The sequence below is a fragment of the Pongo pygmaeus genome, chromosome 1, assembly GCF_028885625.2.
Source record: "Pongo pygmaeus isolate AG05252 chromosome 1, NHGRI_mPonPyg2-v2.0_pri, whole genome shotgun sequence".
In the NCBI taxonomy this organism is placed as follows: Eukaryota; Metazoa; Chordata; class Mammalia; order Primates; family Hominidae; genus Pongo; species Pongo pygmaeus.
In genome coordinates, this window is record NC_072373.2 from 26,733,976 (window position 1) to 26,748,313 (window position 14,338).

Consider the following 14,338-nt stretch of genomic DNA (forward strand, 5'->3'; position numbering starts at 1 on the left):
ACCAATGTTTAAATATTAATTTTGGAATAATATCTGTCGCCCCCCCCATTCCCCCTAAAAAAGAATTGATTTCAACCCTTGGTTGCTGACCTAGGGCATGATATAACCCTCACAGTCCTAAATCATTCTTTCTCATGGCATTATACTCTTCCAATCTTTTTATTATATTCCTCAAAAATCAGTGGCAAGGAATGGGAAAGATAAGGGACTGTACATTTTAAAATTTTTAAAGATTTCTGTACTTTTATGGCTATGACACATTATTTTCATTTTTCTGTTGTGCACCCTTTTTCTACAGGAATGGTAAAAGCAATGGAACATCAGGTCAAACAACTCTTGCTACTAATGTAAACTCACTCAGAAAACCATTCTCAAATAGACAATGAGGATCGTAAAGAAAGCATGTGAATGCTATACAAGTGGGAAATAAACTTCTTTTTGAATAAAAAGACATCACTTGTAGAGTTCACAGGTGACGGAGGAGCAGCTGGAAGTGTGCCACCAGCCACCATCTTCAGTTCTGGGAGCCTGAGTTTACATGTTCCCCAAATGGCACAAGCCTCATAACAGCCCAATGAATCAACAGACACTTGGGAAATATTAATAAACAAATTTTTATGAGCTGTTACTACAAATAACTTCAGCAAGAGGGGAGATAGTTTAGTGATCTTTTAGTAAACATTTTTAGCGTAACAGTCTTTGTGACCAGATAGTTTAAAAAAAAACGCTTATAAACACCATTGCTCTGTATTCAGCTGGTGTACACTAAAAATAGGATAATGGAAATACATGTTCTTAAAGCATTTCCACAGGAAATGTTCATATTTTTCATGACATTCTAAATCATTTTGCAGTTACATATGCTACATTAGCTAAAACACAGGTATTCTTTATTGCACATTTCAAAGTTGTAAGGACGCTCTAGCTTAAAAGGTGATTTTTATTTAGGGAAGAAATGACATTTTTGAATTGTTTGGCTCAAAAATGCACACTGCCAAGGCAGCTTAGTTCTAACAACAAATCTTTTAAAATAAACTTTTGGATTTTGAAGCCAATGAAATCCTTTACTGTAATGAATAATGCACAGTACAATTTCTCTCCAATGAAATCTCAGAGGTCATAGTTTTATGGGCTCTGTTTTAAAGCCTGTGAACAGTCCTGACTAGTGCTCTGAGAGGCAGGTGGAGGCTCATCTCTAGAGCCTGACGGCAGTAAGTCTCTTACAGCAGGTGGTGGTGGGTATTCCTGGGGACCATGGGTTGGGGGTGGTAATTGGGTACCAGGAATAAAGTACTCTCTTGGGCCAAATGAACCTAAAGGTCTAAATGGTGCGTGTCCAGGTAAAAATTCCCGAGGGTGGAGAGGCAGGTCCCGTCTTCCTGGTGGAACGCCTGGTGCAAATTCTCTTAAGCCTAGTGGTGGACGCATACCAGGGCCTGGAAAACAAAAATTATTTCAAGTAAATTCCTAGGAACGTATCTAAATTAAGATAATGCCAGGTATGTTAATACAGTCTGTCATCTTTTTTTTTTTTTTTTTTTTTTTTTTGGCGGCAGGGTCTTGCCTGTCACCCGGGCTGGAGTATAATGGAGTGATCATGGCTCACTGCAGCCTCAATCTCCTGGACTCAATTGATCCTCCCACCTCAGACTCCGCAGTAGCTGGGACTACAGGTGCACGCCACCACTCCCAGCTAATTTTTGTATTTTTTGTAGAGATGGGGGTTTCACCATGTTGCCCAGGCTGGTCTCAAACTCCTAGGCTCAAGGGATCCACCTGCCTCAGCCTCATCTAATGAATGCTGGGATTCATAAAGTGCTGGGATTACAGGCGTGAGCCACTGTGCCTGGCCTGTCATCTTTATCTGAAAAAAAGAGATAGATTTGTACTCGGAAGTACTATATACCATACCAAGAAGACAGACTAAATATGGCTTCATTGCAATAAAAATTTTGATAAATTCCATTAACTACTGTGTATCAGTTAAAAATTTATGCAGTAGCTCAAGATGTACCTAATAAATGCCATAAAAATTAAGGTGCTTGCCCTGCTGGAAAAGGCTTTCCAGCTCCATCTAATTAAATTCAGCAGCATTCATTAGATAGCTGTTAAATTCTACCTTCTCTTTCATATCTCCCTTCTTTGTATTCCCAAGGTGAGGGTTGAGGGTTTTATCTTTCCTTAATATTCTGTGACCTACTGCTTATGCTTCCATTATGGGTGATTAGAAGCTTTGTTGCAGAATGTGTATATTTGTGACCTACAGGACATCTTAGTTAGGGGGATGTATTTTATCTACCTTGCTATCCATTGCAGAGCCTAGTACATAGCCACAGATGTTCAATGTGATGAATATTTCTGGCTTTTTATAAATAGCCCCTTTGCTTGTTCTATTAGAGACAACTATTGCCCATCTAATCACAGGAGATTATGCAGCACCCTTTGTCTCCAAAGAAACTTGGGGAAAAGTTAGTGTACTCAATCAGCTTCATCGCTGCATTGCAAAGCCCTGCAATTGCAGTTGTTTTAGCAAGGGATAGAGGGAGAAGATGAATGTGCTTTACAAGTCAATTACTACTGTTCAGATCATCTTACCAAAGGGTGGAGGAAATGGCCGAGGCCCAAAAGGTCCACAGAGCTGAGGTGGTGGTCCATATCGAATGGGTGGTGGTACAGGGCCTCCCATGGGGGTGCTCATGAGAGGGACTCCTGGGAAAGGAGGGGGCCCTTTTGGAGCCATATTAACCTGCAGAGTAGAAGCAATTGAAGTTTTGAAATACTATGGTATGACAGACAAAAGCACCAACACCAGTAAAAACTAAAACCCAATGAAGCAGATGTCAGGCACTTGTCCAAAGAGCAGAATTAGTGCAAAAAACTCTACCCCTCTCATTTGTTCCCACTGACAAGCTTAGAAAGGTTAAAAGTATGCCACAGGAGTGAACACTTGCTGTAATCATATTATTGCTTACATCTGCAAATGGAAGGGAACGCACAGGTTATAAATGGAGGTCATTCCTGACTAATGATAGAAGTTATGCCATTCACACATCTATTTCTAAGGCAGTCACTCCCTCTGCACATCCCTCCCATCAGAGTAATTTCCATATTAAGAATGCAGAGAATGAAAGGGAATGAAAAATCCATTCTCTACCATGTAATAGCGATTTTTCAGAGTACCTTCTGTAGGCCTTACATATATTAACACGAATTCTCACATCTCTAAATCTCTAATAGGACCATCTTATTCTAAATATGCAGGAACACAGGCACAGAGAGTATTAGATTTGCTGACGGTCACACAGCATGTAAGAGGCTGGCTGGAATTCCATGCCAGGTTTGACTCCAAGGCCATGTTCTTTCCACCTCTGCTTCTCCTTTCTAACAAAGTAGTCTCTACACTCTTTGAAGTCTCCTACTTCAAAGGGGTCTTGGGTCTTATCCAAGCTGCCCTTAGATAAAAACATTTCTCAAGAAATGTGTATTCCTGGAGTCCTGTGCTGGAACTTGGAAGTATTTTCCAAGAGAAACAATGTTATGTACACAAATTACACAAGCACAGCTCTATTTACCTTCATTCACTAGTAATACTGTCTACTATGAGATACTGATTAATCATTTCCTATGGGAAAGTGGGTTGGAAACTCTCCATCATTAAAATTATTTTAATTTCAATGTCGAGAATCACAGTGAAGTATGATCAGAGGACTTACCAGCCATAACAGCTATACAAGTTACAAGAGAATACACTTATGTGGACACTGTTTAAGGACACTGCTGGGAACTGGCTCAACAGGTAATTATAGACTTCCACTATTCAGTATTTCACTTCCAGCAAACATTCTTCTGTTATCAATCTGTAATTTCAGATCATTCAAAATAGGGTTTGCCTAGTATACAACTGTAGGTATTCTTAAATAGCACACTTCCAAATGAAGACATAATAATGAATTACACAATGAATTTACTTTGCCTAACAGCATTAAACACTGAGACACACAAGAGTGGGGACTTTTCACTTTTGTTTAAGTTAACAGTTACAGCAGATGCTCCACACAGGTTAAATGTCTAATCAAACAGGAGAGAGGAGAAAAGGCCAATGACTCCATCAGATTTCAGCAACACTCCCAAGTCAAGGATAAAAGTAAGATCAATATTGCCATGCAACTTATAGCCCAGTTCAGTCCACACTTCTAAGTACTTACTGCTACTGGACACTCAGCCAAAGATGTAATGCTGGGAACTGAGGGGACTTCAGGCTCTTGGAGAACAGTTTGCTTTTTTAAAAAATAGATAGTACAGATAGAACACACAAATAGGAGATGAGGCAAAGAGAGAGTTGTAGGAACAGCTAAATGTTCCTGAAATAACTAATTATTCAAAATGGGTGCATTTACCTTGCCTTCATCGAGTACCCTGGTAGGGGAAGAGCCTCTTGAGCTGCTGTTCATCATGGTAGCTGTACCAGATCCTGGATCTGTTAAAGACCAGAGAACTGATTTAGACTTATTCTGACTTGTGTACTCTGTGAGGAGGATTAAAAAAAAAAAAAAATCCTCTCCCCACTTCCTGCATGGTTTTAGACTCTTTGAACACTCTTTCTCCCTTACCAGAAGGAGAGGGTTTCCCAGATGCCTCAGCTGACCATTGAGGATGAGGTAGAGGCCCGTCCACTGATCCTTGAGAAAGAAATAACAGAGTCCTTACATGTATTTTTTGGAAGAAATAATCAATTGTGGACAGATCAGGGTTCAAGTCTTATCTGGAAAGCAACATTAAAAATGGGTCTCCCAATACTTATGAAGGGAAATCACTTACAATTTATGCACGGACTTAAAGAATTAAAATAAGAACTGCCTTGCACTGAAAGAACAATAAGCCCTGCACATTAATGGCTCTGGTTCTATACCTCAAGCTACAGACTTACATGTACAGTATTCTACATGGTGATTTTTGTTCAGTGTATATGTAATCTGACTTCCGTATCTTACTGAGTATTATAGACATATTTAGGATTCAAAATAGACTCAACAGCGTTTCATACTATAGTCATGAGAAGTGGAAACATGTATGCCGCATAAACGATAAAGTTATTAAGGCTACTTTTATAATACTGTTGACTTGAACAATGCAGGGGTTAGGTGTGCTGATCCCCTGCGCAGTCAAGAATCCACGTGTAACTTTTGACTCCCCAAAACCTACCTACTAATAAATAGCCTACTATTGACCAGAAGCCTTACCAATAACATAAACAGTTAACACATATTCTGTATATATATTGTATACTGTATTCTTACTTTAATAAAGTAAGCTAAAGAAAATGTTATTGAAATCATAAGGAAGAGGAAATGTATTTATAACACTGTATTGTATTTGTACTGTACGTGTACATGGTCTGTTTACAAGATGAATCGTCTGACTGAAATGACTGCAGCTGCACACTCCAAAACTACGGTATATATCAAAGCAATTCAACTTTTTCTAGTAGTGTCATGACTTTGCTTCTTGAGAATACTTCCAGCATCACTAGTGGCATTTTATAAGGGTCCCATGGTGTTATTCAAGTTTATGTTATTGCACTAAACATGAAAAACACAAGAACCATGAGAGATGATGTTTACTGTGATACACAGTTTACTGGAAAGATGAACTGCCCACATGGAGATTAACATCACACGGTGTTTTAAGCAGATACTCACAACACTTGAGCTCACTGCAATAGCAACAGGAGGTGGTTATGAAATTATTATAGTACTACAGTATGTACTACAGCTAATCTTATGCATTTATGATTTGAAACTGCATCTTTACATGTTTCCTTTTTCCCAGTTGTGAATGGTGTCATGTACATCTGCTTGTGCAAGTTTTGATAAATTTTAACTTTTTAAAATAGATCTTTGTATGTTTTCCAATAGTTTATAACATAGACTAGTATCTACATATATTTTATGTGATCACGACATACATAAATTTTTCTTAATTTTTTTATATTTCTAGGCTATGTGGTTCATCTGCAAGGTCTTTCAAATTATTGCAAAGCTCCAAAAAATTTCCCAAAATATTTTTTGAAAAAAATCTGCATAGAAGTGGACCTGCACAGATCAAACTTGTGTTGTTCAAAGGTCAGCTATATTTGGGAGAGGAAACCCACAGAACTTTAATTGAAAGATAAGGGCTTACACTTCAGAGTAAAAAATTAAAGAGAAACAAAACAATAAAGGAAAATAATAAATGCCTTCTGTTCTAAAGCAAATCTTGCAGTTGAATACTTGCAGTTGAATCCACCAAGACAAATTAAGAAATTTTCTTTTCTATACTGGACAGACCCGAATTCTAAAGTGTTTGCATTAGAATTCTCAAATAAAAGGGAAAAAGCCACCCTAAAGAGTATTGCAAGGAAACATGTGAATGCTCACCAAATTCACTTCTAGGCATATCTCTTCGATTGAGAGTAGCAGAGAGAGGTCTCACAGGTGGCTCCACTGTCAATGGAGGGGAGCATTCTCCACCACTCACAGGGGATGGGCCAAAAGAGCCATTCTGGCTCAGAGGACCTAAAGATGACAGCATCTTGTTAGCATTTTAAGACAGCCTTTTTTTTTTTATTCAGTTCTTGGGATTATTCCTAGGGTACCATAACCATTACACACAGAAACAAAAAGTCACTTACATACATTTTACATCAAAAAACAGATTGTTGCCCTTTACAAGGTGCTCCCTTACCTCTCCGTGGAGGGTTTTGTGTATTTGGTTTTCCTGGCATTGGTTTTACAATCACAGGTTCTTCTTGCAGCATTGCCATCTTTTGTGTTAATTCTAATAATCTTGAATATAGAGAAAGAATATTTAAGAAAGAGTTAAATATGAAATAGAAACCAATTCCTTAAGAGAACACACACTGAAAATATAGGCATCAAAATCACATACTTGTGCCTCAAGTTGGCAGCTTCCCTTTTCTCTTCAGCTATAGCTCTTTCTGCAGCACGAGCTTTGAGCTATTGAAGAAAAATATCCAAATTCAGTTGTGGGAGACTATGCACAAAATAAGGGAAAGAAAAAAAGAAATCTTACCCAGTTTTCATGAGCTTTCTTCTCATGGTTAGCGATCTGAAAAAGATAATAGATCACAAAATATACTTACAGATTCATTATAATAGCCTCTATTAGTTATCAAAGAATTCTGGGCACTATATAGTAGGGCACTAGAATTATTACCTGGTTTTTAAATGACCGCTCTGTCTTCTGTAATTCATCCTCCATTTCTTCAATTCTCCGCCTAAGAATTACACTTGGCTTTATCATTTAAAGCACAACTGAATAAAAACCCAAACAATCTGACTATGTTAACCGTTACTCTAACAACTGTACCCTAATAGAGCTTATCCAGAAATATAAAGCATATTTTACATGGTTGGTTATAACAAAAGTACAATATGATGAAAACTAATGATACATAATTTCCTTTAACAGCTGGAGATTGAGTTGATATATTAAAATTCCTTTAACTGTTCCTAAATATGTTCTCAAATAATCCTATTATTAATATCATCCACTATAAACCTTTTTTCATCCTTTAATTACATCATAAAAATTTTCCCAAAGTTAGGACTACTGGGTCTATCAAATGGCAAAATCACTTTAATGGCTTTTGATACCTCATATAACAAACTGCTCCCACCCCCTCCAACCCGCAGAACTGTTTGCATGAATCAAGTTCCCTTACAGTTTTGCCAACACTGGGTATTTGTTAATATTTTTCCATTTGTTAACTTAAAATTTAATTTTTCTTTTGTGTGAATTGATGTATTCATGTCCTCTAACCATTTATTTATGCTTTTGTGCTAATAAAAAAAGCCAACACTAGTTTAATTAGCCACTGATACCCTCTTTAGAAGGTGAACTTACTTGTAAGTTTTTACTTCTTCTGCAGCCGAAACTGCCTTTTCATCTGCAGCTGACAGCCTGTGCTCTCTTTCTTGCCGTTCATACTCTTCTTGACTCAGTTTCCTAAGATAAAACTGGTTGTCAATGAAAGTGTTTCTCTTTTCCTCCTGGCATTCTGTCTGAATACTCCAATAAAATCTCACTTCCCATCCTATTCTTAAAAGTGCATAGATTATACAAAGTCATAGGAAGGAAGTAAAACTGCCCTTTAGGATAAAAATCCAACTGTGGCCTGTTGATACATCACCTGCATTTTCTAACGTCTCATAATTCTCTCCTCACTAGTAAATGAAACAAATGTGAAAAAACACTATGTGTCCCATGGGAAAGACTGTTGGGTTGAAATGATGAATGCTCACTTTTCTTCAATGTAGAAAGCCAGGACTGATCAAACTAACACAGTTAAGCTTATTAGAATAATGCAGGAGATAATTACTTCTCTTATTTCTAACCATGGAAAGACCACTAATTAATTTTCTTATGGGCTGTTTCTCAATCCAAGAGACTGGTACCATGATAAAGACAGCCAATGAAAGAGCTTTTTAGAACATGTCCTTAACTGTACAATTAACCCCAGAACATTTTCACACTTCAGATATGGAGCTCCCCTACCTATTTCAATGGAATCATGATAAAGCAAAGAGACAAATCCAAGTACTGGCGATGTCTGTTGAATAGAAAAAGAATCCAAACTGTCCCGTAATCAGGGTGCTATGTACTGGAAATTGGTTTTAACCTGATAACCTTCAAGCTCAAGAGGTCAGCCAACTATAACACAGATTGTAAAGGCAGCAACATTTAACGGTTTAAAAGTGCTACTTGTAGTTACCCTTGTACTTCTTTACTCATAGTTCTGATGCAAAAGATACTTGAAAATTTTCTATAAATTGGAAACAAAAATAGAGGAGCTATAGTAAAAAGGGTTATTAACACCAAAGAGAAAAAAGTTTATGTATTCTTTTACAACTGCTCATTCAATACTTCAGCAAATATTTTATGAATGGTTATAATATACTAGTTACCTTGTAAGAGGCTAAGATAAAGGTATGGGTATGGTAAGTACCACCTCTGCACTAATGGAGCTGACAGTTGAATGTGTAAAAGGTGCATATAAGAACAGAACAATCCCTCTCTGACTCTGGCTTAGGAAGGGATGTGGAAAAAACAAGTCTTGAAGAAAGATTCAAGAGAATTTTGTTTCCAATAATGGAGGAGTTAGTCTGCAAACACTGAAAATAAGAACATATGGACAAAAATAGAAAGAATGTGCTCGAAGGCATCAGAAAGCTAATAAAGCAGTGAAGAAAATCCAGTAGGAAAAAACACAGAACTATCAGTAAGCCTGGCATTTTAAGCCATTTCCCCCCAGGTTCATCCATGCATTGAAGACAATGCAGATATGTAAGAAGGCTGAAAAGAACTTTCAACAGATCCCTGGGTTGAGAGAAACAAGAAGTGGAGAGAGTTCAGGGCTGTCAATGAGAAGGACCCCTAGTAAAAGCCCTAGGCTTTGGGTTGAGACCAGAAAAGAGCTGCACACTTGCAGTATTGAACAGGCAATAAATACGATGTCCTTTAAAGGAACTAAGCCGTTTTTGAATGATTTTAATTGCTAACTGGAATAAAGTAATGACCACCTGCTAGAGGTAATCTCATATCTTTTATGTAGGACGATAACATCATCTTAGACCTGAAATTTCCCCTACAATTTTCACAAACAATGTTCACCACTCCATCAAAATCAACCAGGCATTCCACAAGACAAGACAATGTAATCACAATCTAGAAGACCAGAGAAACACACTCATAAGGGATCCACATAATAGGATTACCACATAGATTTTAAAACAACTGTGCCTTACAAATTGAAGGAAGTACAAGTCAAGATTACAAATTTCAGCAGAGGATTAAACTATAAAAGTGAAAAATAGTGAAACCAAAAAGAACTCAATGATTTTAGCAGATTAGACAACTGAGGTGAGATTTTTAGCACATTGGAAGATAGGTCAGAAGAAAACATCCAGAATGAAGCACATTCAGAATGTAGGAGGCACTGGGCGAGGGGTAGGGGTGAGAGATCCTAGTATGTTGAATTGGATTCTCAGGACAAGTGAGAATGAGATAGAATTAATATGTGAAAAAAGAGGCTCCAAACTCAAGAGATGTTTATAACCTCAAGCAGTATAAATGCAAAAGAAAAAGCAGGAGGGTAGTGGTGGAGGGGTGATGACAAAACCCTACATGTAGGCACCTCCCAAGAAAACTGCTGAAAAACCAAAAAAGAAAAATGACTAAAGGCAGCTAGGGCAGGCATAAAACATTTGAAAAAAGAGAAAAGAAAATAAGAATGATAACAGATTCCTCAAAGAAACTTTAAAACCAGAAGATAATTGGTTATCTTTAAAGTGCTGATATTAAACAACTATCAAAATTCCAGAACCAGCAGAAAGATCTTTTTAAAATGGAGTCAAAATAAAGACATTTTCATACAAAAGTAAACTCACTGAACCTGCATTAAAGTATATTCTGCAGCCGGGCACGGTGGCTCACACCTGTAATCCCAGCACTTTGGGAGGCCGAGGCGGGGGGATCACGACGTCAGGAGATCAAGACCATCCTGGCTAACGTAGGTGAAACCCCATCTCTACTAAAAATACAAAAAAAATTAGCTGGGCATGGTGGCGGGTGCCTGTAGTCCCAGCTACTCGGGAGACTGAGGCAGAAGAATGGCATGAACCTGGGAGGCGGAGCTTGCAGTGAGCTGAGACCACACACTGCACTCCAGCCTGGGCGGCAGAGCAAGACTCTGTCTCAAAAAAAAAAAAAAAAAAAAGGAAAGACAGACTGGAGATACATGATTAGCTAGGGGACTGGCATAAAAGATGACAAGGGCCTGAACTAACACAGTGACTTTAGGGGTAGACAGCAGAGTACAAACCACACATGGAGACTGACTGAATTTTGGGGAAGTTGAATAAAACACTGCCACATCAATGGGTTAACTGTATCATGAAGAAAAACAGTTGCCATTTAAGTAATTCACATTACTATTGGAGGCAGAGAAGTGCTCTTTTTTAAAAAGTAATGAAATGAGGAAGGTCTCTCTGAAGGAGGACAGGCATTTAGAGCTGGCCTGAACAAAACTTGGAAAATCTAAACTGGCGGCTTGGTGAGCAAAGAATTAGAGAAAAAGTTAACGGTATGGTTTCAATATTTAATGGCATACAGCAGTGGCAGTCTAAGCATTTAAAAAAGTTAAATTTGCTTAGCAAGAGAGGCCTTCTCACACACTGCCATATACACCAAAGAGTAAAACATAAGAGCAAACACAAATAGCAACTGCCACAGATAACCTATTTTTAGAAAATTCAGATGTTTTTGTGGACAAAAAACTTGAAATGAACTATAAAAATATACCTTTCAAAAGGTACCTCGCTTGAAATTTGAGATATGTATTTCAGAGGATTAATATCTAAATATACACACCAAATAGTTCTATATTCAAAACTCCTAATATCTTTGCCACAATTATGTTTAGTTTGAATATCTGACTCTGTGAAGTCCAAAACTAAATGTACCTTCAATAAGTAAATTTTCCTTTTTTGAAGTTTTTATTCTACTAAAACACATGTCATACAAATCACTCAGACTGTTTAAAGGAAATTACATAATTGCCCACAAAGAAAGGAAAGTGAAACAAGTGGTGGAGCCACAGACAAGGCTTGGCCAGATCTTCAAAAGAGAAGCACTCCCACAGCAGCCACCATCAGTACCAGCACACTGCTCCCCCTTAAGTGAGTTCCAGGCAACAGTTTCTGACTACTGGTTAGAAAGGAAAGAAAAATGCAGCTTATGAGAAACAAAGCAGAAAGAAAGACAAATTTATACTAATTACAGATGCAAAAGAGTATAAATAATCCTGAAAAACGATAACATTATCTATATTAGTACACATTTATTTAGTCACATGACAATACAGTTAACAGTAAATGATGATAATCTTACTTTTGCAAAGCCATCTCCTTCTGCTGATAGAGTTCATTCAGAATCTCCACTTTCTGCCTCAAGGTTTTGCATTCATCTTCCAGTCCAGCTTTGGCAGCTTGTAGTGAGTTGCGGTCATCTTCCAATTTCTTTATCTGGTCTGTAAAGGATAAAACATTTGAGTTCCATATGTGTGCACAAGAACTTGAGAACTTGGCTGGGGGCTCGTGCTGAGAGAAATGAAAAGTATGAAAGCAGGAAGCCGCTCTTTATCTTTCTAATGCAATTTTGTATCTTTCCAATATATAGCAATTTCTTCTCAAGAAGCAACCTACCTTCCAGGTTACATTTAGTGGACACGGAGGCTCTTAGCTTAAGGTGTAAAAGCTTTAGATCCTCTTCAACTACCGATATTGTAGTCTGTGTCTAAAAATTGCAGAAGAGACAAGTATTCATAAAAGTGAGGCATAGTAAAAGCATTCACAGGCAATTATGGGACTCTAAAAAGGATTATACCCGAGAGACATCCATCATCTGCTTAATTTGATTTTTCATCTTCTCATTCCGGTCACCTAAAAAACAAAAGGCTTTCTTTCATTGCTTTTTCTTCCCTTGCTTTTTAAATCTATATTTTCTTGATTTACCCAAAACTATTTACCCAAACAATTTACCCAAAACTATTTACCCAAACAACTGTCATGTTCAAACATTTAAAGAACAAACAAAAACAGAACAGGATTAGACTGACTTTTAAGAGAACTGCAAACTTAAGACTGAAAAAGTGAATTCCCATTTGTACAATAAACATGTTATACATGCCATTCTTGAGCAAGAAGAAACATGTGAGATAAAAGCTCTTTCTTCCATCTGGGCTTAGTGTCTTATTCAGAAAGATTCCCTCCTATTCTCCTCCAGAATCTGCTACCAGCTGTGGTTTAAAACACCCACTACACAAGCAATATCCAACTTGAGAGAGGGCATCTAGAAACATTTTCCTCATCAGTAAACACTGCAACATTATAGCCTCCACTCTCATGGCCTTAGTTTATGGATCCAACCACCTCAGTACTCTCAAAACCAGTTGTGGTTTTCTTTCATGGCCTTAGTCAGTTTATGCCTCCAACCACCTCAGTACTCTTAAAACCAGTTGTGGGCCTTAAAACCACACAGCTACTGAGATGACGAATTTTAAAATGTTATCTCCATGAAATTGAGAAACAAGTTCCTACTACTGCATGTGTTCAATACTTAGAGGTGTAAGACATGACCAGTGCAGCTCCCGTGCACCCTTCTAGTCTCAATGTAAAAACAAAGCCAGTGTTCATTGCATGCTTATTGCTACACCACACCCGCTAGCAATCCACCTCTGCCCAATGCAAATAGACATACATTCAAATCCGATGTATTTACAACTTGAAAGCTTAAGAGGAAATTCAGCCAGCTGAAAAGTAGCACTGGTGCACTTAAAGACAGGAAGGCAAAAGGGGTCCATCCTCCTTGAGGCTGATCTTACCTCCCACTTCTCCATTTGCTAATTCATCTGAATCATTTCCACCTTTATTTTGACCCTCAGATTCAGATTCACATTCTAACAGATTCAACTGTGTAATGCAGTTAGTCAATGCCTAGAAAAGAAGTAAAAGGGCATTAAGAGTCTTTCCATTTAATTCAACAGATTTCATAATTCACAAGAATTAAGCTTGTATTCATGAGAATGTACTTACATTAATATTATCATCCTTGTGAGTAAGAGCTACTTCCAGATCTTTCTGAGACTTCTCAAATGATTTGATTTGCTCACTGAGCTCAGCATGTAATTTACTCCAGTCTTCGATTTCCTGCTGCAACTGAAAAGTTAAAACACATGATTCCCACAGGTTAGGGCTTTTGCACTGGAGACATCGGGACCACGTGAATGAGACAGGGAAGTAAGGAACCATGCCTCTCCTTGGCCTATCACTATGGGCTAAGACCTTGGTTAAGTGGGAGGGGAGAGTGGCCCCAACACTCAGAGCTGTAATGAGAACATCAGAGCTGTCAAGGAAATTGATCTTGTTTATCGCATCCTTCAGAAAATTGTAGCCAATTCAAATAATTCACTTCCAGAAGGAACAGAAGGGCTCATCCTACTATCTCCCAAGTCCACACTCCTGATCATGTAACCTTCCCTTGACTAGTGAAGCAGTAACTACTCAAAGGAGGGTTATAAAATATCTAACTCTTAGGTCTAAAAAGCCAATCTATTACCCACTTGAGGCTACTCAAGTTAATAGCAATTGGTGTTTGACAAAACAAGACTACACACTCTGATAGCCAAAATAAATTGTACAGAACAGAAAATCCAGAACAGATAGAGAATGGATACCTACACTCAATTTTGGAAGCACAGTTTAAACTTTGCATATCTAAG

General features: G+C 37.9%; 1 protein-coding gene across 4 annotated transcripts in view; it reads right to left on the minus strand.

Moving 5' to 3' along the window:
• Window positions 1–595: 595 nt before the first annotated feature.
• MIA3 (MIA SH3 domain ER export factor 3) overlaps window positions 596–14,338 on the minus strand; it is a 47,769-nt gene continuing 34,026 nt past the window's right edge. For 2 of the 4 annotated variants that reach the window (XM_054467973.2, XM_054467982.2), the window contains 16 exons: window positions 13,653–13,775; window positions 13,442–13,553; window positions 12,445–12,500; window positions 12,264–12,354; window positions 11,950–12,088; window positions 7,906–8,007; window positions 7,216–7,276; window positions 7,072–7,107; window positions 6,928–6,995; window positions 6,724–6,824; window positions 6,417–6,554; window positions 4,611–4,679; window positions 4,398–4,477; window positions 4,206–4,277; window positions 2,596–2,746; window positions 596–1,436 (listed from right to left, as the gene is read on the minus strand). In XM_054467973.2, coding sequence (XP_054323948.1) covers window positions 1,126–1,436; window positions 2,596–2,746; window positions 4,206–4,277; window positions 4,398–4,477; window positions 4,611–4,679; window positions 6,417–6,554; window positions 6,724–6,824; window positions 6,928–6,995; window positions 7,072–7,107; window positions 7,216–7,276; window positions 7,906–8,007; window positions 11,950–12,088; window positions 12,264–12,354; window positions 12,445–12,500; window positions 13,442–13,553; window positions 13,653–13,775 — 1,710 coding nt within the window. In that variant the 3' untranslated portion in view covers window positions 596–1,125. The remainder of the gene's footprint in view (window positions 1,437–2,595; window positions 2,747–4,205; window positions 4,278–4,397; window positions 4,478–4,610; window positions 4,680–6,416; window positions 6,555–6,723; window positions 6,825–6,927; window positions 6,996–7,071; window positions 7,108–7,215; window positions 7,277–7,905; window positions 8,008–11,949; window positions 12,089–12,263; window positions 12,355–12,444; window positions 12,501–13,441; window positions 13,554–13,652; window positions 13,776–14,338) is intronic. The other 2 variants (XM_054467956.2, XM_054467964.2) reach the window with 1 other exon arrangement.